The following is a 27,786-nucleotide window of genomic DNA, read 5'->3' as shown; positions in this document are numbered from 1 at the left end:
TGGGTTATCCAGAGGTCAGGTAAGGATTTCTTTTTTTGCACTCCCCATAGTGTGCGGGTGCATAACCTGAAAACACCATAGGGCAGAAACCGGGAGCAACTGAGCCCACGGATGCCGCAAAGCTGTTAAAAAAAACAATCCTGCCCTTTTTGCTTTTCCTGAATTTTGTCTGGATCTGCTTTTGATTTTTCCCCCCTTTCCCGTAGAGTCTCAGTAGTATTGCTTCTACTTGAGCATGTGTGATGGCCTTTGACAGTATCAGCCTCCACTGCGTTGCTTCACTCGTGCTTTTTTCATTTGTTAGTCATTTTGGGGGGGTGCTTTTTTCCCACATGGATCTAATCCTACTCTTAGTTTGAAATTCATGTGCAATCTTGCTGTGGGTGGCTGCCCCATCCCGAGTGCACACTCTCACACAGTGGGCCGCTATGTGGCCCAGGCCAGGAGCTCCGCTGGCATGAATCCACTTCTGTGTGTTTCCATAACTGCCTTTTTTCCCTGTTAATTATGCCCTTGGGCTGTGGAAAGACAGCATTTATCAGTTTCAACAGACTAAGCTGCAAGTGTTCTGACATGTTTGTCAGGCAAATTGTACCTGAGAAAAGGTAATTACACATGCAGTGGAGTCTAGAAGTTACTGGGTGATTAGGGGTTAATAAACTGCTCAACATGCAAAATATTCAGCTTGTGAATATGGAGAGGAGGCCTGAAGGACATAACCAACACTGATGTGTTTCAAGAATTACTTCTTTTGGTGGAATATTAGGATTTACAGGGAGTGCTGGATGTTATATACTAAACTTCTCGTTTTTATCTCCACCTCTTGATCCATGGGCTTTGCTGCCCAGCCAGAGCTGTGTGCTGACACTCGTGATACTTCAGAAGAGATAATGGCACCACTCCATCTCATACTGAGCTATCTTGGGAATTTTAAATTAGACAACACCAAAAATGTTGTCTAGAAAAATTCAAATGGGTGCTGACCTCATTTCCTCCTGCAAAGTGCTCATCGTCATCTCCCATCTCTGCCACAGTGTCGGTTCTGTGGACAGCTGGCTCCCAAAGTCGCATTATCTCCCAAGATTATTCCTGACAGTTGCCCCAAAGTAAAAAGGAAAGGGCATCTGTATGATATCTGAGGATGTGACAGAGGCTCAAACAGCACTGAAAGGGCCGGATGGGTGTGTCTGGCCATTACCAAGTGCCTAAAATTCTCATGTAATTACAAGATGGCCTAAATAAAAGAATAAGGGTGAGCTACTGAGGGCTTTGGGTATGGGTAATACAGAACAAAACTTTACTGAGTATTGATTAATTTCTACCTAAACATGGCCATATGAACTTGGGGAAAGAAGAGTTCTGAACTTGAATTATAGATGCAACCCATTTGAAACCTGAATTCTCACCCTTAAATCTTTAGACATTTTTTTCCGCATGGCATTCACATTGTATTGAGTTGTATTAACCAAAGCCAGTAGCTATCAAGGTCTTTGAATTAAGACCTCTTTTGACTGAGAAGCAGTCTAGGGTCCTTTACAACAATATCATTGTTTTTAAAACAGAATTTGTATAAAAAAAAGCAATGTTGTCTGTTATAAAACAAACTATGTAATTATATAGAATTATAAGAAATTATGTAGTATTACTTACATTTATGAACAAGCACCTTGTTGGTTTTTTTTGGTTTTGTTTTTTGTTGTTGTTGTTGTTTTGTTTTGTTTTGTTTTGTTTTTTGAGGTGATGTTTCTTTCCAACAGAAAAAGCTTATTTGAGACTTGTAAAAAGGTATTTGGAAAGTACTTAGTAAGTTAGTACAGTAAGTTAGAAAATCCAAGACTTGTAGGGCATCACTCAAGTGTAGCATGGCAACCAGTGGCCTCAAGTTATCTATCGAGCTGCATATCCATGACTAACAATGTGGTGGAGAGGGCAGCTCTTTAACATGCCGTGAAAATAACATGTTTTCCTTGGGATCATCAGTTCTGATGTTTCCAAGATGCTAGGTGAAGGTTCCCCTTATGTTTTGCTTTTAGAATAGGTGTACAGCCTGTCTACTTGTAAATGTTAGTCAGTGGACAGTCTATTGACACTGCATATGAGTGTGGGTAGAGCTTTTCCTCTGTTTCTTTCTTGGTAATGATTCATAAGTGCACACAGTTGTCTGCAAATTCTAGTTAGTTGCTCACAATCAGAAAGTCTTTAAGAACATTCCCATGCTCCTAGAGAAGCATATTCCGCTTCATTATAAAATTCTCAGGTATAGCATTTTCTGTCTTAATTTATTATTTTCCATGGTTGTTATGGGATAAAGAGAATACAAGAGCACCATTGTTCTTGTGGAGCAGAGCACCTATCTCTGCCTTAATAGGTGCTTCACTGTGTGTTAGCCGTGTAAGTTGGTTCTGACATGGGTGGTTCCTTGGATGTGAGCAGGTGGTTGGCTAACAGCCCACGGTCTGCCCTGCCTCTGCAAGCAGGAGGAAAGGTTTGGTTATGTCCCATTTGAAGGATTTCCTGTACATATTAAGTGTGATGAAATGTATGTACAAAACAAAATGGTTTTCTTACTGTAATTTAAATGCAAACTGTGCACATTCCAACCTCAAGGAAGTAGCAGTGAGCAGTGCAAGTGTGTTGTGCTACAAGCATGGATTTTGATTTACTTGTAAGGCAGAAATATGCTTATTGCTGATACTACAGTGCACATCATTATGGGGTACTGCTTGCTGGACAGCACATCCTGTTTTCAGTTATTGTCACAGTAATAGCAGCTTTAGTGGATAAAATAGCAATAGGGAATTATTACTTTGATTTGGCCTCTAACAGGTTGATTTTGGTTGCTGCAACTAGAACTATCGCAAGACCAATGGAGAGGTCTTGTGAAAAGCTCACCTTTTTTCCCCAAAATGTTCTGTTTTATTATAGCTGATACATGTTAGCAAAATTAATACCTTGAACACTGTAATACCACCAAAGGCTGTTCCTTCTCCCTGTGGTTTTGCCCACACCCAGTCCTTGTCACATCGTAAGACCATTTCAATGTAAGTCTATCATAAATGAAATTACAGCATAAATACAGGGAAGAACTTGGTGTTTTTTTCCTCCTGTTGAGGAAGATGGCCGGGTGTTAATTTTCATTATAAATTCCATGTAGCTTTCAGTTTAAAAAAAATGTATTTTTTGCATCTTCATGCTCTTGTTATCTTTCAAGAGTCCTGTACGTAAAGATTGAGGTACCTTTATCCTCTACTAACATCGTATTCATCTACAACAGGATTATAGGCCAGTTGGAATTACATGAAGTAGTCCAGACACTTGTCTGCATCTTTGGATGGATGTGCTGTCTTCCAGCTCATGTGTGTGTGCTCAGAACAGTCTCACCTTAAGAAAGGCCTTCCTACACGCATGGGCTGTATGCTGCCGAGCATCACATCAGATGCAGGGGAACACAGATCCAAGAGAACCAATCAGTTCCTGCCCACCTGCAGTATGGTACCTGCTGTCAGGGCCTGTTAGTGCAGCAGTGTGCCACTGTACGGCACTGCAGCTGTGAGGGGGACCGAACCATCAGGCATAACTGCACAGCAGCAGTCTGCAACCTTCTGCAGTGACTGCAGCCTGTTTGGAGCCCTACTTGCCACTGTGCTTGGTCAGTAGGTCTGACCTTCCACCCCTCTGTCACTGAGTGACTCAAACACTGGTGGTACAAAGATCACTGGTGATGTTAGCCAAAAGGATTCTTAGAACTTTTCAGCACTGTAGTTGCATCGGTGGTCAGTGGCTTTTGGGCTGCATGACATTGAAGGGCTGCAGAAAGGGTTATATGGGATTAACACAAAGTCTGCAGTGTCAGTGCTACAGTGGGGATATTTCCTACCCCTACAAATTTAGTTTGCTGAACACAGCTGCTGCAAGAACATTGGTGTGGTTCTTTCCTAAGGACCTTCTCCATGTGGATCCCATGACAAGTGGCACTGTAGGTGGTGGTAATTGATTCATACGTTCTGTTTGCTTCTTTGTGAGAAAGAGGAAACATGAAGTCTCCAGTTCATGTAGCCCTTGTGCCTATGGCTCTTGGCTTTATCTTCCCCTCATGCTGTCTGTCCATCTGTCCCACTTTCTGCTCTTTGGTCATGGTTTGGAGTTTACTGCACAGCCTCTGTGAGGACTGGGCACTACTGACTGTCTCAGCACAGGTAGTAAGGATGAGTAATGTGCAGCGGTGAGGGCAGGGGCTTCATGAATACCAGTAATTCTTGGGTTAGGAATCAGAGCCTGATAGCTCAGACCAGCTCTGCTTAGTGACTGACAGTGTATTCTCCACAAATCAATAGGAAAATTGATGGTGACCATACCAAGAAGGCATGTTATGAGAAAGAGCTGCTTGTATTCAACCTTGACAGCAGAGAATGGAACAGTCTCCTTGCTTTTCATATGCCTTTCACCCAAGCTAGGTGTTAAAACATAAAATCTGAATATTGCTGAGGTCTGTAATGTCTTTGGAGGACTTTGAAAGGACTTAGCAGTACCTGTGCCACAGGAACTGTTACTCAGTGTTCAGAAAACATTTTATTACATATATTAATTAGAAAATAATTAAATTAGACGCTTTATTTGAAAATAATTTAAAGGTTCAGAAAGGAGAGGATAACAGAAGCATGTGAGTTTGAAGGTGCAGCGGTTGGTGCTGTTGGGTCCTTCCTGCAGCAGCCCTGGTCTGGCTTACAGACAGCAGAAGCAAATGCTGAAAGGGAGAGGGATTCTTTCCAACAGCAAAACGGTGCGGCTGCGGCGCAGGGCCGCCCTGAGCAGCCTCCAGCCGCGGGACGAGGCCGGGCGCCGGCTGCGGGGAACGCGGCGTTGCCCCGTTGGCATCGGCGGCTGCTGCGGGCCGGCATCGGGCGGCGGTGCCGAGCGACGGTCCCGGGGCTGCGAGCGAAAGGCCCGACCTGTCTGCGTATCTCCGGTTGGAGGGTTTTTCTTCTTTCATTGTTGAAGCAGTTGAGAGTTTTTCGATGCGAAAGTGCGCTCGGAGCAGAGACGTAGGGATCTTTCACCGTAGATAGTCCTGCAGGGCTTCTTTAATTCACTTAATTGAGATACCTGAGCTTCTCCTTTAGTTGGCCGGGAGCAGCACCGGGCGCCCCAATTCCCTTCTCCCTCCCCGCCGTGAAACACCCTGGCGGGGGCCGTCGGCATCTCCCACTGGGCCCGGCCCCGAGCCGCCGCCTTCCGCCGTGCGGAGGGCGAGGAGGGGGCCCCGGGGAGAGAGCGGCCGGCGGCTGCCACCGCTCACCACCTCTTCTCCCGCAGCTCCTGGACCTCTTCATGGTATGGGACTGGTCCACCTACCTGGCCGACTACGGGCAGGCCACCTCCAAGTACCTGCGGGTCAACCCCAGCACGGCCCTCACGCTCCTGGAGAAGTAAGTGCGGGCGCTGCGCCGGCAGCGGGTTGAGCCCGGCTCCGACGGGGCGGTTGCGGGACCGGCACCGGGGCCTCCCTCCCGGCTGCTGCGGCGCTGCCCGGGGCCGGGAGCCGCGGAGCCGCTGCGGAGCAGGAGCTGCCGCCGCGCCGGGAAACACGCGAGGACGCTGCGGTGGGACGGGCGCGAGGCCGTGCCGCTGTAGCGGGGCGTGCGCGGGCTTGACGGGCTTTTCTAACGGTGTTTTCTTTCCTTTCCTCCATGCGACGATCCGCGCTTTGCAGAGTGCACAGAGGGTACGTACCGCTTATCTCTTACCGAATATTTTCCCATCAATTTATTACGTTTTCCGAATTTCGTTTTAAAACCCTTCAGTAGCAAAACTCAGCAGTAGAGCCCTGGGGCGGTTCATGCAGCCTGAGCTCGGCCCAGAGCCGCCTTTCCACTCGGATCTTTGTTTTCCTCCCTCCTTACGCAGCTGTAGGGACAGCACCCGCTGAAGTGGGATTTGCACAATGTGATTTGGGAAGCAATATTTGTTACTGCGAGTTCCGAGTGCTGGAGGTTTAATTTAAGGACATACAGATGATGGGTTTGTAGCCTTTCAGTTCATTATAGCAGAGATCAGAAGAGGAACGGAAGGAAACCTATCCAAGTAGTCAGGTTTACCCTTTTCAAATGGTGTTTCTAACACGTCAGTATCGTTTCCTGTTTTTTCTTTTGTTTTTCCTCCAGAATGAGAGACACCAGCAAAAAGAACAACATTTTTGCTCAGTTCAGGAAGAACGATCGCGACAAGCAGAAGCTGATCGAGACTGTGGTGAAGCAGCTCAGGAGCCTGGTGAATGGCATGTCCCAGCACACATAGGCCTGCTGCTACAGAACTGGTCCTAACCACACCAAGAGGTATTTCACAGCCACTCGTTCTGCCCAGCAGTGCTCTCAGTCGGGACGTTCGTTTGACCGGGTAAAGGAAAAGCGCAGCCAATGGCAGAGACGTGGGGCCCTCAGCAAACGCTCTTTGTACGAATTTTTAACGGATCAAAAACTATTTTGTGTATTGAACAAATGGTGAAAAATGAGACTGTACAATAAAACCAGCTCTGTCACATTGTACGGGGGGCAGCTGAACTGTAAATACATTATTTAAGTGTCTGCAGACAAGATGTTTGCAGTGTTGCTCCGGGCAGGAATTATCTGAGAAATGATCCCTTTATTGCCGGTTTCAGGATGAATCCTAATTTAATGTGTTAGGGGTTTTTTTTGTTTTGTTTTGCTTTCTTTTCTTTCTTCTTTTTTTTTAAGTGCTGAGATCCTCACATTCGGATACTGCCTGTCATTTTCCTGCATTAAATGTATAGTAGCCTAAAGGTGATTGGACATCATTTTGTATATTGAATTTTGTAGTCCGGAGGTATGTGAAAATCTTCTGATTTTTGGTACCTTTGAAAACTCCCCAAGCACTAGGCTTGGTATTTATTCAGCGTTAGAGCTTCTAGGCTTTGTTCTCTGAAAGAGTTTAATCTTGAGCTTCTGATTGTAAATAACCATTCAAGTTCTTTATAATGTGACTTTCTGGGTTCTGTTCCTCAGGGTGACCATTTCTAACCGTACTTTTTAAGACCCTGGGCTCTCCCCAGGGCGCGGTAAGGAATAGATTTGCCGCTGTTGGTTCTGTGATGCATTGGTCTGAATGCCCCTTCCCAGCAAGGAGTGCCCCAGGCTGGGCACTGTGCACTGTCACCTCCTGGCAATTTTAGACACGAAGAGAATGTCTAACAGATACAAACCAAATGGAACGTGTAAAAATAATGTACATTTCGCTGTATTTTTAAGTTATTGACCGTCTAAATACAGTAATATAAACCTTACCCGTGTTCTCCTTTGATTTCATGTACTAACACGCACCTCAGCCCCGAGTTTTGGTGGGAGCCGCGCGGCTCCCGGTGATTTTACCTCGGGGCGCGACGGCGGGGCCGCGCCTGCAGAGCGGGACCGGGGCGTTATGGGGTCGGGGCGCGATGCCGTGCGGCAGCGGAGCGCAGCGGGGAACCGTCCCGGTTCTGGTTGGGACGGGAAAGCTGGGCCGGGCCGGGCCGTGGGGGCAGAGCTCCGAGGGGGCAGCACGCAGGGAGCAGTCGCTGCCGCCCCCGATCGCCTCGCGCCCCTTCCATCAATCCCGGCTCTCCGGCTCCAATCATCGCACTTAGCCGCGCTGCTTAAATATGCAGGGGAGACGTCATCTGCGAAGGTGGATCGGGCGTCAAGTGGCCAATATCTATATAAATGTGGCCGAGGAGAGAAGCGGGATCAGGAGGCGAGCGGGGCCGGGCGGGCCGCAGCCGGGAGGTCCCTTCCGCTCGCAGTCTCCTTCCCGGCCCCGCGCGTGGCAGCCGCCGGGGCGGGCACCGCCGCCGCTCCCCGCCCTCCCGGCGCGGGGCAGGGAGCGGGACGCGCCGCAGGAGGGAGGATGCCTGCCGGGCTCTGCTGGCCCGCGGCGGCCGCCCTGGCGCTGCTGTTTGTGGCGCTGCTGCTCGTCCTGTGCCGGATCCTCTGGGCGCTGCGCTGGAGCCTCAGCCGAGACCGCACCAGCGCCCTGCCGCTGCCCAAGGGCTCTATGGGCTGGCCCTTCTTCGGGGAGACCCTGCACTGGCTGCTGCAGGTGAGGCGCGGGGTGACGAGGACGGGACGGGACGGGACGGGACGGGACGGGACGGGACGGGACGGGACGGGGGCTGGCGGGAGCCCCGAGCTGAACCGTGGCTTGTCCCCAGGGATCCCGCTTCCACAGCTCCCGGCGGGAGCGCTACGGCAACGTGTTCAAGACCCACCTGCTGGGCCGCCCGGTGGTGCGGGTAACGGGCGCTGAGAATGTCCGCAAGATCCTGCTGGGCGAGCACACACTGGTCAGCGCACAGTGGCCCCAGAGCACCCAGATCCTCCTTGGCTCCCACACGCTGCTTGGCTCCACAGGTGACCTGCACCGCCAGCGCCGCAAGGTGAGACCCATGGGTGTGTGGCCGGGCATCTCCTGCCCAGCTCTCAGCTCTCAGCACCACGCGGACCCGTGCTTTAACCTCCTGCCTCTGTTTCCCCCTTTCTGCTTCTAGATCCTGGCCAGAGTGTTCTGCCGTGCTGCCCTGGAAAGCTACCTGCCGCGGATCCAGAAGGTTGTGAGCTGGGAGCTGCGGGGCTGGTGCATGCAGCCGGGCTCCATCGCCGTTTATTCCTCTGCTAAAACCTTAACTTTCCGCATTGCAGCTCGGATTCTGTTGGGACTCCGTCTGGAGGAAAAGCAGTTCAAGGACCTGGCCAAAACCTTTGAACAGCTGGTGGAGAACCTCTTTTCCCTGCCCCTCAATGTGCCCTTCAGTGGGCTGCGCAAGGTACTGCCGCCTGCCCTGTGTTCCTGCCCGGGGCCGGGCCAGGCTGTGGCTGCACAGATCCCATCCTCAGGCCCGACAAGAGGCAATTCAATGAGCCCAGGGCACTGCTCAACCCTCTGCTGGGCACCTACAGCACCTGCCTGCATAGACCCTGGAACAGTGTGGAGCTGCCACATGTGTTGCTGGACCCTTTTCCTCAGCTTTGTTTACCCAGTGCCTGCTGCTGTACTACTGCATTCCCCCTGGGTTCAAGCCCACCTGTGGCAGAGATCTGTGCATGGGCAGAGGGCAATGGTCACAGAGGGACCTCCTTTTGCACCTTGGGCAGGCTGAGAGCTGGAGACTTCTTTCTGGTGCCTGGTGCAGTGCTGAAAGGGAACATGGCAGTGGGACAGCCAGCTCTGCCTCTCACGGCCCCATTCATTCTCTGCTGACCTGCCCTTTCTTGCCACCTGTCCCATTTCAACTCTGCTCTTCCTCCTCTGGGTTTGGGTTCTCTTCCCTTTTGGTCCCACATCCCAAATTGCTGTCTTTTCAATCAAGGCCTTGCCCAACCTCGTTTCCACTGAACTCTGCTCACCATTACCTTCCCCATCACTCTGAGCTGTCACCAGCATGAGCTTCTACCACTCACCTGTCCCTCCCTGCCTCCTCATCTCAGCTATGGTCCATCTGGCCCCAGACCAAACTCTTCATCTCCTGCTCACTGCCCCTTTTCCTTTACTCAAGCCCTTTGTAACTACTTCCCAGCTGCTGGCTGTGGCTATTTCTACCCCTAACCACCCAGTCCTTCTGGCCTTGCTGCCTCCATCCATCCCTGCTCTGCAAGGACATTGCTCCTCACTTAGTTGACTGAGGTCTTCTCAAATGTTTTGCTGCACTGCTAGAGATTAGCCAGGTGTGATTAACATGTTCCCATTCTGGAAAAGCCCCTGATTTGTCACTGTCAGTGCCTTGCTTCCAGGGCTCGTTAAGTGACCTCACACTCTCCCTGGGACAGGCTCCTATTGGACCTGGCCAGGCCAGAGGTCTGCTGCAGACCTCTCTGGATTCAATCCCATGAGTTTGCTGCTGTCATCTCCTCCCAAGGCCTTTCCTAGGGCTTGTACTGGCTCACAGTAGAAAGCTAATGAACCCTCAGCAGTTCTTACCACTTGCTGCCTACTGCGAGGCCCTGGGGCAGGGCAGCAAGCTAACTCCTCTTTGCTGTTGCAGATCCTGGAATTAAAGATGATCGTATTGGGAGTCCCCCAGCCTCTCCAGACAGGGGGATGGTGCCCAAGGCTCCCCTGACCTGTGTCTGTCTCCCACAGGGCATCAAAGCACGGGACATGCTGCATGAGTTCATGGAGAGGGCCATACAGGAGAAACTGCAGCGAGCCATGTCAGAAGAACACAGCGATGCTCTGGATTTCATAATAAACAGTGCCAAGGAGCACGGCAGAGAGTTCACCATGCAGGAGCTGAAGGTAACTGCAGCCCCACACAGTTCCCTTCTGAGCTGGTGGCTGTGAGCATGGGGCAGAGGGATGGCAGGAGGGAGCTGTGTGGGACTGCTGGTCGGGCTCTGCCTTACAACAGAGCTGGAACCTAAAATGTAATCAAGTGCCTTTCCACCAGTCCTCTTCACAGGCATCTGGCCTCAACCTGGATTAGCATGCATTTAGAGTTATGCAGCTGTTCCCAGTCTCTGTACATCAGTGTGCACTTGATAACCTCCAGGATGTTGTTCTGGAAATACATAGAGCTGTACCCAGGGCAGTGTGTGTGTAGATCACGTCACCCCATTCCTCAGGGCTGTGAGCCCAGAGAACTCATTAAAACGGGCCCTAGGCTGCAATGATGGGTTCTGGGACATTCCCTATCACCTCCTTATTAATTACACTGGGGAGCTTGAGGACTGTGTGATGCAATATGATGCATCGCTGTGACTTAGGGATGAACCCAGAAGTCCTCACTGGGACAAAACCCAGTGAAGAGCACTTTGCCAAAGGTCTTGGGAAAAAAAACTGTCATTAGTGCTGCATCATTCATACCTCCAGGTCATTCCAGGTCAGGCAGGAACATGACACGGCATCCATGTGGCAAGTTTTGAAGCAGCTTTGCATGGGTACAGTTTAAACACATAGGACACATGGCTTTACTGTTTATTTAGATATTTAAGGATAGTGATCCAATGCTAAATATTTCATACGTACTTTGTAGAAGTGTAATCTCTAAATTCTGAAGTGTTTGGAAGACATTACAGATGTTCTTAGATGTAATTAGAACTGGTATATTTCAAGATAACTAAAACTTATTCCCAGACTAAAAATGTGACCTAGCTCCAGTAACCCTTAACTTTCTGCTTCTGAGCACTGGTCTGAGTCCCCTTCCACACAAGCAAATAGTCAATTGCAACAAGGTATATTGAACTGAGACCATTTTAGCTGCCAGTGCATCTGTGATCCATACATAAACATGCAATCTCATCGCTCCTGGCTGGCCAGAGAGGCAGAAGCTGCAGGGGAGGTAGGGGAAAGTGCTGTTGAAGGTAAAAAACATAATGCTTAAATTGAACATCACTCTTTATGATAGAATGCATGCTGAAATTCTTGTTAAGGTTTGTAAATTTGGGACAGAAATCTGAGAAGAGACAGAATGGAAGAGATATGTGCTTAGCTGTTTGGCATCAGTTCCTAGGCAGGTGGATGTCTGCTTTGTATAGAGGTGGATGAGCATGAATACGTCACGTGCAGATCCCTGCCAGCCCTGGGGGGTGTAGGTTGTAGAGTGGAGGCAGAGGTAGGGCCCTCTGCACAGGGACAAAACCTATGAAAGCTGAGAACAATCTGAAAATCCTATCACTACCAGCTCAAAGAGGCATTCAAACCTGTCACCTTCCTTCCCTGCCAGGAATCAGCCATCGAACTCATATTTGCTGCATTTTTCACCACGGCCAGCGCCAGCACCTCCCTCATCCTCCTGCTGCTAAAGCATCCCACAGCAATTGAAAAAATCCGTCAGGAGCTGGCATCCCATGAGCTGTACCCACAGCACCAGAACTGCCCCATGGCACCCTGCCCTGGGGAAGGCAGGGGCAGCAAGCAGCAACTCCTCACCACAGCCAGCAATGCTCATGAAGACCAGAATCAGCCCCCTGACTCCATGGAGGAGACAGAACTGGGGGGTGGCTGCTCCCCCCAGCCCCCATCCCCGCTGGACCCCACGCACCCCCCTAGCAGCCCCCAGTCCCGGGGCTGCAGCTGCCCCCCAGACATCAGCCTGGAGCAGCTGAGCCGACTGCGCTACCTGGACTGCGTGGTCAAGGAGGTGCTGCGGGTTCTGCCGCCCGTCTCTGGGGGATACAGGACTGCACTGCAGACCTTTGAGCTGGATGTAAGTGCCTGCTGAAAAGGGAGAAGGTGGGCTGCCCCCAGAGACCTTCTGCTGGGCCCTAACTATACCCTCTATTCCCCTCACAGGGTTACCAGATCCCCAAGGGCTGGAGTGTGATGTACAGCATCCGTGACACACATGAGACAGCTGCTATCTACCACAGCCCCCCAGGTGGCTTTGATCCTGACCGCTTCAGTGTCACTCAGTCGGAGGCTGCTGGCCGCTTCCACTACATCCCCTTTGGCGGCGGGGCACGGAGCTGCATTGGAAAGGAGCTGGCACAAGCCATCCTAAAGCTGTTGGCCATCGAGCTGGTCACCACAGCCCGCTGGGAGCTGGCCACCCCCACCTTCCCCGCCATGCAGACAGTGCCCATTGTGCACCCTGTTGATGGGCTGCAGCTCTACTTCCACCCCCTGCAGCCCAGTCATGGTGGTGGGACCTGAGCCAGGATGCTGAGCTCAGCCCAGTGCCAGTGCTCATGGCTGGGCCACTACAGAGCAAAGCCCAAAGGCCTTGTTATTTTACCCTGGCGCTCAGTGCATTAGGAATGGTCCCACAGAGCCCTGAGAACCAAGGGAAGCCTCATCCCCCTGGGGGTGCCCACCAGCCCAGCCCCAGTCACATCCCCAGGAGCAAAGCCCCATTCCTGCTCCAGGGCTTTCTCCTGTGGGGAAAGGCAGGAGTGTCCTGCACACCCCGTCCTCCACACCCTGTCCTGTACACCACGGCTTTCTAGAGGTGGAAAAGAGGGAAGATGAGGGCTCTGCAGGGAAACACCCACTAGGTCTGCCCAATTCACGGTATCAGCTGTAGGTAGGATAATTATGTCAAGAGTTTTTTATTGTAAATATTTCATCTCTTTCCTGCACTTCCTATTAGAGCCAGCGCAAATAAGATGTTTGTTGACGCAGTGGTTGTGCATGTAGTGTCTGAGTGCCGTACTGCTGCTCAGGGCCTGACATGCAGCCCCATCCTGAGTCCCTGCAGAATGCAGAGAGCAGCCTGAGATGGGGCACAGACCTGTGGCAAATAAATGTTTGGAAAATGTTCGTTTCTGAACCAGCCTGCTTCATGAGGGCGCATCCTGTGCTCCTGCTGCTGCTGGCACATGATGGAGGGACATCTGCATGGGGCCGTGGTAGCTGTCACAGGGCAGCAGTGACCCTGCCCCAGCCCAGCCCTGTGTGTAAGCACCAACCAGAAGCTCTGGGGCACTATAATGGTGCCTGGGGCTGAGGGCACATTTTCTGGTGGCTTTTGAGTGTCTAACTGGGGTACAAGTCTCCTGCATACAACGATGTGAGTCCTGCTGCTTGTGCCCCAAATGTCCAGGGTCAGTGCCAGGCTGAAAGCCATCCTGCCCGGACCGGTCCCTGTCACACATCTATGCTGGGGCACACAGTGGGGCACAGCACAGCCTGGGGCAGAAATGTATCTCCCAAATGTGTCGGGTCAGATCTGGAAGAGGTTGAACCGCAGGGCTGAGTTAAATGCTATTGGCAGCTCGACCCCGTTGTGAACCAGAGCCTCTGCCCCTCCTGACCTTGTCCTGAGGAGTGCATCTCCCCTGCTATCAGAGGGAAAGCAGTGGCTGCAGGTGGCACTGAATGACCGCTGCAGGGCCACCGGTGTGGCAGTGACCTGGGGGAAACGAGGGACGTGTGGGCTCCGGCCACGGGAGCACCGGGGCTCCTTCATCAGTGCACTTAAAAATTACCTCGAGTGCTAAACGAGCCCTGCAGCCACACACTGAAATGTGTAACGTAAATCTAGTTTAAAAAGAAAGTCTCAAAACTGATTTTGTTTTGAGATAAACACGAGCATTTACAAATGAAGTGTAATAATTGTTACTTGTAATCAAAGTTTGTTCATATTAGGCTGTTAATTTCTTGACCTCCTTCCAAGATGTTTTTAATTATCCCTTTCACTCTTTACCATTTGATTCTTTTCGAGCCGATGGCTGCAGAATACACAGCTGGGGAGATAATAAAGCCTTCCTGCGGCAATTATCGGTGCTCAGGCCACCGTATCTCGTTATTTTGACAGACAGTGAACTTGGCGCGGTTGCCGGCCGGGTTCACGCAGATGTCACGGTCCGTGTTGTAGGTCACGAGCGGGTCAGCGCCCGGCGAGGGGAGAGCGCCGGGTCAGGGCGCGGCCGCCGCTCCGGGCCGAGCGCCGCGGGGCTGCCCCGAGGGTCCGCCCGGGCAGGGGCTGCGGGGGAAGGGCGGCCGCATAGGGAGGGAGGGAAGGTCCCGTCCGGTGCGCTGAGCGTCAGGAAAGTACTAATTTAAAACGACACCCCGCCAGCGCCACCACCCCCGTAGACACAAACACGCACACGCGCAACTTCCAGCGTTTATTGAGGTTTTCGTAGGAGTAAGAAAGCAAAAGTATAAAGGACGGGAAAATGGGGAGATAAAAGGGAGGGATAGCCATCACGATAGTTTGCTGGTAGCGGAGAAGTCCGCGGCCCCATCCTTCCCTCCGCATCCCCGCAGTGCCCGGCGGCCGCGTCCTTCGGAGTTAATTCCGCTCGGGCCCCAGAGGAGTCCATTGGGCGCTCCTCCCGCAAGTCGAACCCCGGAGCTGCCCCGGAGGGGAGCGCAGCCCGCCCGGCAGGTACGGCCTCGCGGAGCGCTTCTTCCCGGCCGCGGCAGCCCCGGCGAGCCCGGGTGAAGGCGGGCAGCGGAGATCAGAGCCGAGCGCAGCGGGCAGGGTGTTCTCTTTCCGCGCTCACCTCCCTTTCCGTCGATGACCCGCGGTTGAACCTGCATCGGGAGGACGAGACGGAGCGCTGACCGCCGCTCCTTCCTCCGCGGCCGGGCAGAAACACGAGCCGGGCCTTCCGAGGTGAGCCAGGGACGGCGGAGCGAACTCCGCCGACGCGGCTCTGCCCGGGGAGCCACAGGGTGCCCCCGGTGACGGACAACGCCCTCAGCCCGGCTACCAGCGGGTCCGACCGGCGACGGAGCCCCGCGGCGGCTGGGAGCTCCCCGCGGGTGGGTGCATCCGGGCGGCTGGCTCCGTGCCGCCGCGACGGGGCACTTCTCCGCCTCGGCGCTGCCGGTCCCCGAGGAGCGCGGCGGTAAATCCGAAGGGGCGGCGAGTCCCGGCCCGCTGTGGTTCCCGCAGCAGCCCGTCCGTCTGCCCGGCGGCCGTCTGCGGCGGACGGGATGCGCCGCGCAAAGCAAACGGTTAAAGATTTCGGGGGGAGGAGCCAGGCCGCAATCCGCAATTAAAGATGAACTTTGGGTGAACTAATTTATCGGATGGTAAGGTAGGGTGGGCAGCAACCTGGGAAGGGTATAAAAGGCGGCCCGCGGCGAGCCCGGCCCGCGCACTCGGAGCTCCCGAGGGGCCGGACTGGACCCGCTGCCCCGCCATGGGCTTCTACGCCCTGGTCGCTAGCGCCCTGTGCACCTTCCTGCTGCCCCTGCTGCTCTTCCTGGCCGCCGTCCGGCTCTGGGACCTGTACTGCGCTAGCGGCCGCGACCCCAGCTGTCCGCTGCCGCTACCCCCGGGCACCATGGGACTCCCCTTCTTCGGGGAGACGCTGCAGATGGTGCTGCAGGTAAGGCGTGCAGCTCCTCCTCTCCCTGCAAGGGACGAGGCTGAGCGGGGCTGTGCCGGGCTCCCAACCCCAGGTGCCGATGAGCTCATTCTTCTTTTTTTCTTATTTTTTTATCTTTATTTTTATATATTTTTTCCCATATATTTATTTAAAGCTTATTTAATTATTTAAAATTTACTTACTTCTCTTCCCCGTCCAGCGGCGGAAATTCCTGCAGATGAAGCGCAGGAAATACGGCTTCATCTACAAGACTCACCTCTTTGGGCGGCCCACAGTGCGGGTGATGGGCGCTGAGAACGTACGGCACATTCTGCTGGGCGAGCACCGCCTGGTCTCCGTGCAGTGGCCCGCCTCAGTGCGCACCATCCTGGGCTCGGGCTGCCTCTCCAACCTTCACAACGGGCAGCACAAACACCGCAAAAAGGTACGGCCCCGACGGCCGGCGGGGAGTGGGGCGGTCGTCCCGGGTGCAGTGGCCAAGCCCATATCCTCTTCCTCTTCTCCTCCTCCATCTCGTCCCCCGGGCAGGTGATCATGCGGGCCTTCTCCCGGGACGCTCTGCAGCACTATGTGCCCGTCATTCAAGAGGAGGTGAACGCCTGCTTGGCACAGTGGCTGGGCGCCGGGCCCTGCCTGCTGGTGTACCCGGAGGTGAAGCGCCTCATGTTCCGCATTGCCATGCGCATCCTGCTGGGCTTCCAGCCCCGCCAGGCCGGCCCCGACGGTGAGCAGCAGCTGGTGGAGGCCTTTGAGGAGATGATCCGCAACCTCTTCTCTCTCCCCATCGATGTGCCTTTCAGTGGGCTTTACCGGGTGAGGTTCCAGGCCAGCTAGGGATGCTCCCAGAGCAGCAGGGAGGGTTGGATGTGTGGTGTAAATCAGCAGTGTGGTGTAAATTGGTGGTGTGGCACAAGTCCCAGCTCACTCTCCCACTGTTTGCCCAGGGCCTGAGGGCACGCAACATCATCCACGCCAAGATTGAGGAGAACATCCGTGCCAAGATGGCCCGCAAGGAGCCTGAGGGTGGCTACAAGGACGCACTGCAGCTGCTGATGGAGCACACACAGGGTAATGGAGAGCAACTCAACATGCAGGTGAGGTTCCCCCCCATCCAGATCCATCTCTTCCCACCCTCCCTCAGTCAGCAGCATGTTTATCTTGGGGACTAAAAATGGAGAGCAGGAGGTGCCATCCCTTTGCTGGATCATAAAGCAGCCTGTGCAGTGCACAAGAGTCCTGGGGGCAGAGGATGCAGCCAGGCTGCTCAATAAGGGGTGTAGGGTTGTGCCTGTGAGGACCACCACCTGCCCTGGCTCCTGGGTGCCCACTCAAGCCTGAAATCACCACACAGCATTGGTGGTGGAATGGGCCCAGTGGGGATACCACACTCAAGGCATATTTTCTCTCTCTTGTCCTGTGTGTAAGGAGCTGAAGGAGTCTGCCACAGAGCTACTGTTTGGGGGCCATGAAACCACTGCCAGTGCTGCCACGTCGCTGATTGCCTTCCTGGGGCTCCACCATGATGTTCTGCAGAAAGTGAGGAAGGAGCTGCAAGTAAAGGTGTGTGTCTTTCCTACAGCCACTTCCCACGAGCAGGCAGTAGGAAGGTCCCTCAGAGAGGTGTCCCAGGATGGGTTCCTCCTGACAAAGGGGGTTCCCTACTTATAGTGTGGCAGGGAAACACCATTAGCTGAGGGACAGCTGTCTTGCGGTGCCTGTAGCCTGTTCCATAAGTGTCATGGCAGTGTCTTCCTACCTAGGGGTTACTGTCTGGTCCCAACCAAGAGAAGCAATTAGACATGGAGGTCTTGGAGCAGCTGAAGTACACAGGCTGTGTTATCAAGGAGACCCTCAGGCTGAGCCCTCCTGTTCCTGGAGGATTCCGAATTGCACTCAAGACACTTGAGCTGAATGTAAGTGGGGCCGGGGATGAGCTCCTCACAGCACTGCTGAGTGTGAGTGGCTGTGTAGGTACCTTCCTTAGTGAGCTGGGGGAACCAGAGGGTGTACCTGCATATCACATGCTGACTCTTCAGCTTCCTTAACACAAGGCTCTTCAAATCTCCTCTCTCTTCTTTTGGTAGGGTTACCAGATCCCCAAAGGCTGGAATGTTATTTACAGTATCTGTGATACCCACGATGTGGCCGATCTCTTTACCGACAAGGACGAGTTTAATCCCGACCGCTTCATGTCTCCATCTCCAGAGGACTCCTCTAGGTTCAGCTTCATCCCTTTCGGTGGGGGCTTGAGGAGCTGCGTAGGCAAAGAGTTTGCAAAAGTGCTTCTAAAAATATTTACAGTGGAGCTGGCACGGAGCTGTGACTGGCAGCTGCTAAATGGACCTCCTACAATGAAAACGGGCCCCATAGTGTACCCTGTGGACAATCTGCCTGCCAAATTCATAGGTTTCAGCGGCCAAATCTGAGTGCTCAACGCTCACCTCCGGCTGGATTTCTGTATAACATCTCATATGTACATAGTAACTTTTTATAGTAATGACAGCCTTTAAATATTTAAACTTGTAAATGTACAGTAGTTATTTATGTCTAAGTATTTCAAAAGGCTGTGATGTTTTTCCTCAAGCACTACAATTATGGGTCGCTGATTCATAATTAGATAATTTTATTTCTATAGAAATAAGTTTTCCCCTATTTAAAAATCTTACTTCAAGCTGGCCAGATACGTGTTTGACAAGACATTTCACCATGGTGTATGCATTCAAAAATATTCTCTAAAGGCATTTGAAACAATGGCAACTAGCTATCATCCAAATTATCTAAATCATTATGGTTTGAGCTTTTCAGTATTATTTGTGTCTAGACTTCATGTTTAATGTGTGAATTTTAAGTTTGATAATAAAGTTTATTTTTGAAGATCCTCTGCATGAAGATCTGCCTGCATACTAGAGGGTAGCTTAACCAGATATTATGAGTCTAAAGGGGTTGCATACCAATCAGACTTGCTTTTATGGATATCCAGTTTACTGTTTTTATGCTCACACCTCTTCCCTACCCTCCTGCCCCCTATGTGCTTCTCAGCTGCGTGCAGTAAACTGTTTTGGCACCATGGTGTGACAGTGAGTGCTACAGGTCTCTTTATTGAGCACATAGTGCTGAGACATAGAAAATGAGGAAGTAAAGGGAAGCAGAAGAATAGCACGTAACACAAGTCTTTATCTGGAACTGGAGAAAACAGGTAAAGAGAAAAAAAACACTCCACGAAGGTTCTCTCCTCCTGTGTTACTGCTGACCTGCTGCTGACAGCACTGGCTCTTGTTCTGTGTTGAGTCTGCAGTCCATGAGCCTTTACTTACAAAGGTGTCTCTTATCAGCTGTTAGACCAAATAAAATCTGCTGTTATTTCTTGTTGAAATGCAACAGTTCTGCATAGGTCAGAGATAGAGTGTGCATTTGGTTTAAGAACTACTTTCCTGGAATTCAGCAAAGTGAAAACTAAAAGGCAGGCACTAATGTGAATTGATTAACAGGGAATCAACTGTTGAGATGCAATTCCCTAGGGCTGTGTAAGCAGGGCAGATAAAATGCCCTGGGCATGACCCCTGTTTTGCCTTAACCATAAGGTTTTTTCTGCCATCCCCCCCCTCCACCCCATTACTACATCTATTAGTCTTCCTTCAAAAGTCAAACAACATCGGGTAGCTCTATAAACATCTACAAAGTAAACTCATGTAATTTGGTGTCGTGATCACTTCTAGAAACATATAATTTCTTTTCTTTTGCTTCTGGAGCTCACTTTTTCATTATGGTCTTCCAAGGTCAAAATTATGGATGGTGTTAAGCTGATCAAAATCACTGCAGCTGTCTGATAGCACCTATGAGGTTTGGGTTTATTTTAGGGGATGTTTCTATGTTTTTAAAATATCAAAGCTTCAAACTTCTCATATAAGACTTTATTTATGACTTCCATTTAAAAATGAGCACAGCTGCTGCCGTCTTAAAATGAAAGAGATATTCATTTTAGATTGTGCCTAGGTCTTCTTGGCAGTATTCAGAATCTTAAATAATTTTCACTGTGCCTATGTCCTGTACAATTGTGTTCTTCAGGCATTTGATCAATGATCTCAGTTTAAGACCCATTTATCACCAGTGTAGTTGTAGAAAGTTGCAAACCCTGATCCCAATTTAGAGGCATTCCGGAAGTCTAGAGCGCAGCACATCTCTTGTTTTGGTGTTCTTTAACACTGTCTTTGTTAACATGACAACATTCGACAGATCCTAATAGGAGCTAATATCCTAGAAATGCTTTATAATTCTTAACTAAAGTTCTTCGTATTTGGGAAATTCTTTAATGATCCTTCATTATTTTAGTTTACATTCTATTTTTATAAAGAGTGAGAATCAGTGATGTGTGGAGAATACACACCTATTTAATGGTGTAAGCCTATGATCTTCCATACATTTCTCTGTTTCCTTTTATATTTTTCATTCAGATTCAAAAGGATTTTATATTTGGAGAAGAAAGGGATCATACACTTAATTTGACTATGTCTGAACATCTGTGGGCACATCCTCAGCTGTTGTAAATCATGACAACGTAACCCATGTTAGGCACTGCCCCCATATAATTCATCCCTGGAGTTCAATGGTCTGTCACTGCTGTGTAATTTAGGCATCCAGGAGCTGGCTTTCAACAAGCAACTCCCAAAGCTGGTAGCAGTGTAGCTGCAGTAATACAGAGCTTGGTGTGGGTTAATTGCTAAAATATTTGCCCTACTTCTTGAGCAGGTTTTACAGCCCTGCTAATCTCCCTGAGCAGCTGTATGTGGCAGGGTGGGTGCACAGCCCAGCCCAGCCCCAGGTGAGCTCTGCCATGGTTACATGGTTCTGCCCACCCAGCAGTGCTGGGCAGCTATGGGCTAAGGCTGCAGCAGCCAAGCACTTCGAGTTTCTGAAGCCTCTGTGCAGTGCTTGGTGCATGGTTCTTGTTAATAGCATGCAGTTATAGTCATCCTTGGATAAAATGACATCAAAGAATGACTTTGGTGTGAGCTGACATTGAGGAATGCTACTGGGTAAATCAGTCGGTCCCTGGTTGAAAGACATTAGTATTTCCAGATCAGGCCAGGACAGGTAATGCTGACTTGAAAATAGTTATATGAGCAAGGAAAAAAGTTGCAAACAAACACTGTGGATTCAGTGGAAGGAAAATAATTTTGCTCAATTTTTGAATTGTTTAATCAAATTTATTTCATTTTGTCCTAGTGAGATTTAATAACAGTCATGTTACTTTCAGCAGTCAAGGCAAGGAAGGATTTTTTTCTGTTCTGGTTCATTAAAACACCCATTGAAGAGCAGTATGAGTTTTAAGATTTTGCACTTTTCTAATGTTTTGTTTGTTTTTGTTTTTGTTTTTTTGCTTGTTTTGCCTTTTCTACAGGACTCTTTTCCTGGATCTTGCAAAATAAGACTGACAGACAAGTTGCCTTTCTCTCTTTCTTTCTTCCTCATTTAATTATTTGTGTGTTTTCTTGTTTTCATCTGGTCGGTGATTTAGAATGATCTTTGGAAGGGTACCAAGAAAAGTACTTCATAATATGTAAAATATTCCAACCCTGGCTTTCAAGAAGCACTTGACTACCTAAGGGATACAGGTAGTTTATTAAACTGGTTTTATGTATCTGTGTCTAGTTAGCTTAGAAAACAGAATGCTGCTGTGCTGTGTTAATTCTACACATTGGCATTAGTTCTCAGTGAGGGTGCTGATGAAAGAGTATGGCCCAGTTAAGTTAAAAATTAATGTGTATGAAAGTGAACCCCGAAGTCCACACCTTTTTTATTTTATTTTAATTTTTTTTTTTTTTTTACTTTTCTTAAATTAGAGTTGATTTTACGAATTATAAATACGTAAATAACGCTGTGTATCTCAGAGAGCTGCACTGCTGAGGATCCTTGAAAATCCAGCTACTTCTGACTTGGTCCCAGATTAAGCAGCTTAAATGCAAACCACCTATTCCTGAAGTTTTTGCCTTGTAATTGTTACAAAGGTCTTTGTTGGAACAGCCTCTTCTATGCAGGAGTATGTCTCTGCTTTACATTCACATAAGTTAAAGTTCAATCTATTGATTCTTGGTAATGCTTCTATTGATTTTTGGTAACGCTTCTGCAACATAAAAGTCACAAATCTTGTGTTTGGGACATACTGTAGGGTATGCTCCAGACCCAAATGGGTTACTTTATTTATGGCTTAAAGGTACTAAGTCACATGTAGTTGTCTTTTCTATTATAACAAAAAAGAGTGGCTAGGTTTGGACAGCCGTTGTTAATGCAGATAGTTTTGTTTGCCAGGTGGTTTGTATTGTAAATTCTCTGTCAAGTTATACATCCAGCATGCAATGCAAAACATATACAGATTAGCAGCAAAGATTCGAAAAGTTTATTAGTTGCAACCATTAGAGTGATAGATTAGGAGAAAGGAAACATAACTGGCAGCAAGTTTAGAGAAGGCTCATTACTAGACCAGCTTGCTTCACTTGTTTAATAATGTCTTATGAAAAATGTTATATGAGAAGTTCAATGAATAATGCAGCTTTCATTAAGTTATGTAAATGAATGTAACTTCGTGGGTGGGTTAGAAATAAAATATTAACAAATCTGTTTATACCCAAAGAGTAAGAGCAGCAGAGACAGCTTTTAATGAATCTCAGATTAAAATATTTAAAAGGTGATAGATGACAACTTTAGTAGTATGGCATAGTAGTGCTGTTTTAATAGATTTTTGCTGCCAGCCTTTCAGCTGTGTCATAGCCAAGGCTGTATTTTAAATATTTTCAGCTAATTAGAGCCCTATTCACTCCTTTATCAGCAGTCCCAGCAACTCGGTTTAGCTTCTGTGTGTTGATGATACCCCAAGAATACATGTGCAACTTGCATGATTTGCAAGGCTAGAAGGATCCATTTAGCAAAAGTGACTTATGATGTACTTGTTTGCAAGGTCACTTTGTTCACAAACACACAATCATTCACACACGGGTTGGTTTCAATGCATTTTTGTTTTTCAATTTATGACCATTTAAGAAAGCTTAAGTCTCTACAGGTTAAGTTTACACTGCCATACTGCAGAACTGCCACAACGTGAGGAAATTATAAACCAAGGGCTAAATCAGCTGTTGACAACATGCTTTCCTACCATGCCCACAAATGCCAACTTTTCGTATGCCTCTCCCAAAACAAGTCCTTGGATTTGGGCCTCACAGCTTACACAGAAGGTCAAAGATTATGAGAGGCTGTTTTTGAGCAATGTGGGGAATAAATTCCAGAGCTGAGGGCCCCTCACAAGATCTCTGAAGAGATAAAAGTAACCAAAAGGTAGTCACATTGCATTCATTGGGGCAGGAGGCAGGGCAGGTCCTGTTTGCAGAGGTTGGGTTCTGCCCACGGTCTAGAGCTGAGACAGTTCAGGAAGATGCATGGGGATGTGATACTTGTAACAAGGTTGTGCTCTTTGTTAATGCTGCTTTAAATAAAATAGCTTTCTCCTGGAAACATTATTTTGAGGGAAAAGCACAAATGTGGCTTTATTTTCTGCTTTTTAATTTGATGTATAAGGTCAGCATTAGGTTAATGTGTCTGGACCTCAGAAATATGCTACTTTTACAGTAAAATGTCAGCAGGAAAGGCATCTTTTCAGGATCAGATTTGAATTTGCAGAGAGATTGTGGTAGATCTTGGCTGACCGACTTAATTGACTGAAAGAAGCAAAAGGCTGTGGAATGCTTTGCCCTAATAGCCTTTATCTCATACCAAGGCCTCTCTGTATTAAAAACCTGTCTGTATCACAGGAGAGAGGAAGAAGGGAATGGGGACACTATAACAGAACCAGCCCACCGAATGGAGTCATTTTGTTTCCTCATGCTTACAATCCTGCTTCATCCACCTACTTGTAAACAACCATGCTTCCCTCAGCTTAGGGACTGCAGAGTAATTGGAAACCAGTCTCAGACCCTGGCAATAGCCTCCTGTTTGTGAATTAGTCTGATCTTCCAAGGAATGGAAGGAGACAGGGTGAGAACAAAGGGAAAGGCACCCTGCACACAGGGATGCAAGTGGCCTCAGTGTGCAGCCCCACTCCATAGCCCTGGCTACAGGTGCGCAGGTGATTTCTTCTCTGGTGTCATCCTTCTTGGCCTGATTTCTTGCACTCTTGGTTGTTGTTACAGTAAATATGCATTATTTGTGGTTCTGATGCTACGTACAGCGCTGTAGTAAGCAGCTGCATGCATTATATATCTCACAGTTAAAATGTTCATTAAGCTAATCAACAGATTGCAACATCAAGTTGTGACCTTTTTGCTCATTTATGAAATGGAATGGTTCAGGTTTGTGTCATTCCTGAGGGAATCTTTCCTATAGCTGAGACTGGGAGAGGCCTGTTCACTTAAGAGCACTAATAAGTCAGTATCCCAAGAAATGATTACAAATTCCAGCCACAGGACTGTACAGATAGAAGTACATTTCACAGAGGCAAGTTATGTGCCCACAAGTGGAACTATCCACATTTTATGGAATCATCATTCTCCTCTTTTTCTTAGTGCCAATTTTTATTTTTAAACAGGTTTTCTATGCACTTAACATCAGAGCATTCAGAAGGGGAGAGAGAGGACATGGACAGAGCATGCTGGATGAGGAAAAATGAGAATCCTTACTCAGTCAGAGGTACTGTGTGTTTATTTTGGTGGCTCCACGGTGATTGTTCTTTTCACCTTTTATTAACCTGCAAATGGATTAGTCCTCATAAACTAAAGAGAAGAAACTACTGCACAACCCACTGCCCCAGAGATAAGGTCAAAAAGAGGGGACGTGTCCTGGGCACAACCTCAGAAAAAGAAATAGAAGTCTGAAGGCATTTACACTAGACTGCCATTGCACTTTACTAGCACTAGTGTGATTTACCGTATCAGCTCAACTGCTGACACCTTTATGTCCCTCCCTCCTATCCCAGCAGGCCAGAGAGACACAGCCCATGATAGATGCTGGTGAACTTTTCCTCTGATCACCTTCTGAAGAACTTTCCCATAATCTATTGTTTTCCATCACAGTGGAAAACAAAACAAGGGGTTTTTTTGACTCTCAGTTACCAGCTATTTTGCCCTAACTTTAAAGCAATGTACTGAATTTATTACATCAGTGTGAAAGAAGTTTTAAACTCTTGTCTCTTTATCTTACTCCCTGAACTTAACATGGTCCAGAGTAAATCAACATAATTGCTGTTAGACCTACATTGTTGCAGGAATGTTTTATATTCCATGTTGTCAGTTATTTAGAACAGTTAATTGAAATTGCAAACATAAAAAGAAGAGAGCTACAGTTAAGAAATTAACTTTTTTTTTTTTTTTTTTTTTTCCCTCTGCCTGTGTCTACTGTATGAATTATATAAGGAAGTAATGTTAACTTCAGCACAAGACCAAAGGTGTCTGGAATATCTAAAAGAGAAAATGCAGTTGTGTATTCAAGGCAAGTCCTTCCTTTAATTGACTGCATAAATGTGTATGTACTTATTCTGGAAGCAGCTGACCTACAGTAACTCTAAAGCATCTATCTGGGTCCCCTAGAATGTTGCATTTGCTTCTAAATAAATAAATACCATGGGCTGCACCTGTTTATCTCTCATTAAAATTCATTACGAAGGCAATAGTCATGGGGAAGGGACACACAGAAGAGAGTGTACTTTAAAGAGAAATGGTGAAACTGTGCTTCAAACTCTCCTGCATGGGTTATCTTGAGCATATTCCAGTTCCAGCTGGCTTCTGTGTTACCACAACCTGCCAGCAGAGCTAAGTCTATGAGCAAGCTGGTCTCATCTCAATGCACAGCAGCATCAGTGTATATGTAATGGTGAGGTAACAGGAGCTGCACCAGCTGAGCAAGGCTGATTCAGTGCCTGCCAGTAATGTTCTCATTGCTGCACTGATCAGCTTCATCCTTTCAGCAGAGAATTACATCTGAGAAGGTCTACAGATATAAGTTAAGGTTATATATACAGGTATACAGGTTAAAATATATTTTTTCCCAATGCTCTCTGTCCTCTGTAGGTTGCAACAATATATCAGTACATCTATTTCCTAGTTCCAATATATGAGCTATTCCCATTAAAACAGAATTTTCATCACCATGGTGTATGAGGCCACACTTTTAGTGTGATGCTGTCTTTCACTCCAAAAGATCCCATTGTGAAGCTGGGCTCTGCACTGGGGCAGTGGTGAGCTTAGGAAAGGAAGGAAAGGATTGGTACTGTGGTTCTGGGCAGGATGTCTGGTTGCATCTCATTTCCACAGAGCTGGGCAGTTTGCCCCACTATCCTGAACAAGTCAGACTGTGCCACCATGTGTCCTACAGCTCTGCTCTGAGGTGAGGAAACAGTGCCATGATCCCGGTGAGCCCTCTGGCTGAGAAGGACTATTGTTTTCTCCAAAGGTTGGTGAAGGCATCAAGATTTCAGAAGCAGCTTCCAGCTCAGATGTGCTGCCTTTGCAGCCAGAGCAAGGAATGTGCAGGAGTGGGGTGAGGCCAGCAGCACAGGCTGTCTGGCTGTGTGGCTGCCCTCTTGCCTGCTCAGTGCCTTTTGACAGCTAGACTGAGGAAACAGCAAGTGAGGACAGCAGAAATCTGGCACTTGCAGACTTTGTGGCTCCTGAAGTGGATCTGGGGTGGTGTGAAGGTGCACCTTGTGTCAGCTTCTGACCCTCCTTTGCTGTCCTCTTGTGCCCGGGGGTGTCTCAACACTGTGCTGCCAGTGGTTTTCCCCTGCTCCCACAGACCCCTGGGCAGTGTGAATGTGGTTTCACACTGTCTCATGCTCCCTGTATCTCTTATTCCCTGTAGCAGGCTTTCTTGTCCCCTGGTCGCCCATGGGTGGCCGTGGCTCCCAGCACTGCCTGGAGGCTCCCATCCGAATCCCCAGCGTTCTACCCCTGCTGAGGGCAGTCTCTCCAGCCTTTATTTGTCTGGGAAACAGCTCATTTAACTGGGACGGGGAGGATGGGCAGAGATGAGAAAGAGCCATTGTTACGCTGAAAGCCGTTAATGGGTGCCACCATACACTTGTGTGATCTACAGACCGTGGCAGGAGTCCCTTAAGTCGTGCTGGTGCTGCCCAGGGCACTTCTCCCCTCCCAGATTTCTGATAGTTTTTTCGGGGTTTTTTTTTGTTTGTTTGTTTTCCCCCCACCCCCCAGCTGAGGAGGGATCTGGTGCCGGTCTATATACAAATCCTTGGCATTTCTTGGTGGATTGGATGGGATAGTCACAACACACCCCACCTTATAGTGTGCCATCAGTGACTAAAGGGGCTGGCTTTGTAGAGGGCAGGAGCTGCTCTGCCTGGAAGGACAGAGTAGGCAGGGCTCAAGCATGTCTTCTTAGAGAGAGCTGGGCACTTGTTGGCTGTGTGAAGAGGATTTGGGCCCTCACTTTCTCGAGCGTTTAAATATGCCATGGAAAAAAATACATCACATTTCATTTTTCAAAGGTAGACACTGAGCTTTCAGCAGATGTGTGTTAGCTGTGTACTCCAAGTGTGCTTATTTGATTAAGTCTTTGTGCTTCTGTAGAAATTTGCTTTAACTTTGTATTGAATGCAGTCAAGTAATTTGAAAGACTAAATCATAACTTAACTCGGGCTTTTACACCAAAGATCATGTTTCCGTTTTCCAGGGGGCTGTCTTTTGGTAGAAATATGAATTGCTGTTGCTCATATTTTCAGTTCTGCTGTCTGAAGACTTGGAAATAGCTTGCATTTTCATCCTTTCCCATTTCCCCCCCCCCATTTCCCCCCTCATTCCTGCTCTGTCTATCTCATGAATGCTGGCTTTAGAATTTAATTCTTCATAAGCAGTAAGCCTACCTGAGAGGCTAACAGTGTTTTGTTTCGTTTTTGTGGCCAGCAATTTGGAACATGAGTAAGACTTTGTTAGTCAGAAATTGAGTGTTACTGATTCACTGAAGCAAATCCAAGTGTCTGGTGGGAAGTAAATATGCTGTAATAAATCACCAGTGACCTTTA

The 27,786-nt window shown here is 48.8% G+C and overlaps 3 protein-coding genes and 1 pseudogene across 21 annotated transcripts in view; 3 read left to right on the top strand and 1 right to left on the bottom strand.

Annotated features, from left to right (window-relative positions):
• EXOC6 (exocyst complex component 6) overlaps nt 1-7,297 on the top strand; it is a 79,552-nt gene extending 72,255 nt beyond the window's left edge. For 8 of the 15 annotated variants that reach the window (XM_085554532.1, XM_085554530.1, XM_085554531.1 and 5 more), the window contains 2 exons: nt 5,314-5,426; nt 6,162-7,297. In XM_085554532.1, the coding sequence (XP_085410658.1) occupies nt 5,314-5,426; nt 6,162-6,294 (246 nt within the window). In that variant the 3' untranslated portion in view covers nt 6,295-7,297. Of the gene's footprint in view, nt 1-5,313; nt 5,427-5,710; nt 5,723-6,161 lie in introns of those variants that run through there. The other 7 variants (XM_015867194.3, XM_015867192.3, XM_015867197.3 and 4 more) reach the window with 3 other exon arrangements.
• A 417-nt stretch (nt 7,298-7,714) lies between these two features.
• On the top strand, nt 7,715-13,242 carry CYP26C1 (cytochrome P450 family 26 subfamily C member 1). Of its 4 annotated transcripts, XM_085554528.1 has the most exons (7): nt 7,747-8,088; nt 8,201-8,425; nt 8,537-8,596; nt 8,688-8,812; nt 10,126-10,281; nt 11,708-12,190; nt 12,277-13,242. In XM_085554528.1, exons 5-7 carry the CDS (start codon nt 10,144-10,146, stop codon nt 12,634-12,636), a joined length of 981 nt encoding a protein of 326 aa, XP_085410654.1. In that variant the 5' UTR covers nt 7,747-8,088; nt 8,201-8,425; nt 8,537-8,596; nt 8,688-8,812; nt 10,126-10,143; the 3' UTR covers nt 12,637-13,242. The 4 variants fall into 4 exon arrangements, with proteins under 4 accessions (XP_015722389.2, XP_085410654.1, XP_085410653.1 ...); XM_015866903.3 differs by having other exon boundaries at nt 7,715-8,088; nt 8,537-8,812; XM_085554527.1 differs by lacking the exon at nt 8,688-8,812.
• A 1,297-nt stretch (nt 13,243-14,539) lies between these two features.
• On the bottom strand, nt 14,540-15,431 carry LOC146759975 (uncharacterized; annotated as a pseudogene). Its single transcript, XR_014948680.1, has one exon. The product of XR_014948680.1 is annotated as an uncharacterized LOC146759975 (transcript).
• A 100-nt stretch (nt 15,432-15,531) lies between these two features.
• Nucleotides 15,532-18,643, top strand: CYP26A1 (cytochrome P450 family 26 subfamily A member 1). The gene is made up of 7 exons (XM_015866897.3): nt 15,532-15,767; nt 15,967-16,191; nt 16,296-16,580; nt 16,712-16,861; nt 17,193-17,327; nt 17,528-17,680; nt 17,852-18,643. The coding sequence occupies exons 1-7, from the start codon at nt 15,579-15,581 to the stop codon at nt 18,191-18,193; spliced, it is 1,479 nt and encodes a 492-aa protein (XP_015722383.1). The 5' UTR covers nt 15,532-15,578; the 3' UTR covers nt 18,194-18,643.
• Nucleotides 18,644-27,786: the final 9,143 nt, after the last annotated feature.

The sequence above is a fragment of the Coturnix japonica genome, chromosome 8, assembly GCF_054131305.1.
Source record: "Coturnix japonica strain WE chromosome 8, WE-NBRP24, whole genome shotgun sequence".
Taxonomy (NCBI): Eukaryota; Metazoa; Chordata; class Aves; order Galliformes; family Phasianidae; genus Coturnix; species Coturnix japonica.
Note: the sequence above shows the minus strand (reverse complement) of the source record. Positions and strands in the feature narration are given on the sequence as shown.

Coding starts and splice junctions, on each gene's coding strand:
- CYP26C1 (XM_015866903.3), top strand. CDS start 7,897: ATGCCTGCCGGGCTCTGCTGGCCCGCGGCGGCCGCCCTGGCGCTGCTG. Junction 8,426..8,536: donor TGCACCGCCAGCGCCGCAAG/GTGAGACCCATG, acceptor TTCTGCTTCTAG/ATCCTGGCCAGAGTGTTCTG. Junction 12,191..12,276: donor TGCAGACCTTTGAGCTGGAT/GTAAGTGCCTGC, acceptor TTCCCCTCACAG/GGTTACCAGATCCCCAAGGG.
- CYP26A1 (XM_015866897.3), top strand. CDS start 15,579: ATGGGCTTCTACGCCCTGGTCGCTAGCGCCCTGTGCACCTTCCTGCTG. Junction 16,192..16,295: donor AGCACAAACACCGCAAAAAG/GTACGGCCCCGA, acceptor TCCCCCGGGCAG/GTGATCATGCGGGCCTTCTC. Junction 16,862..17,192: donor GAGAGCAACTCAACATGCAG/GTGAGGTTCCCC, acceptor CCTGTGTGTAAG/GAGCTGAAGGAGTCTGCCAC.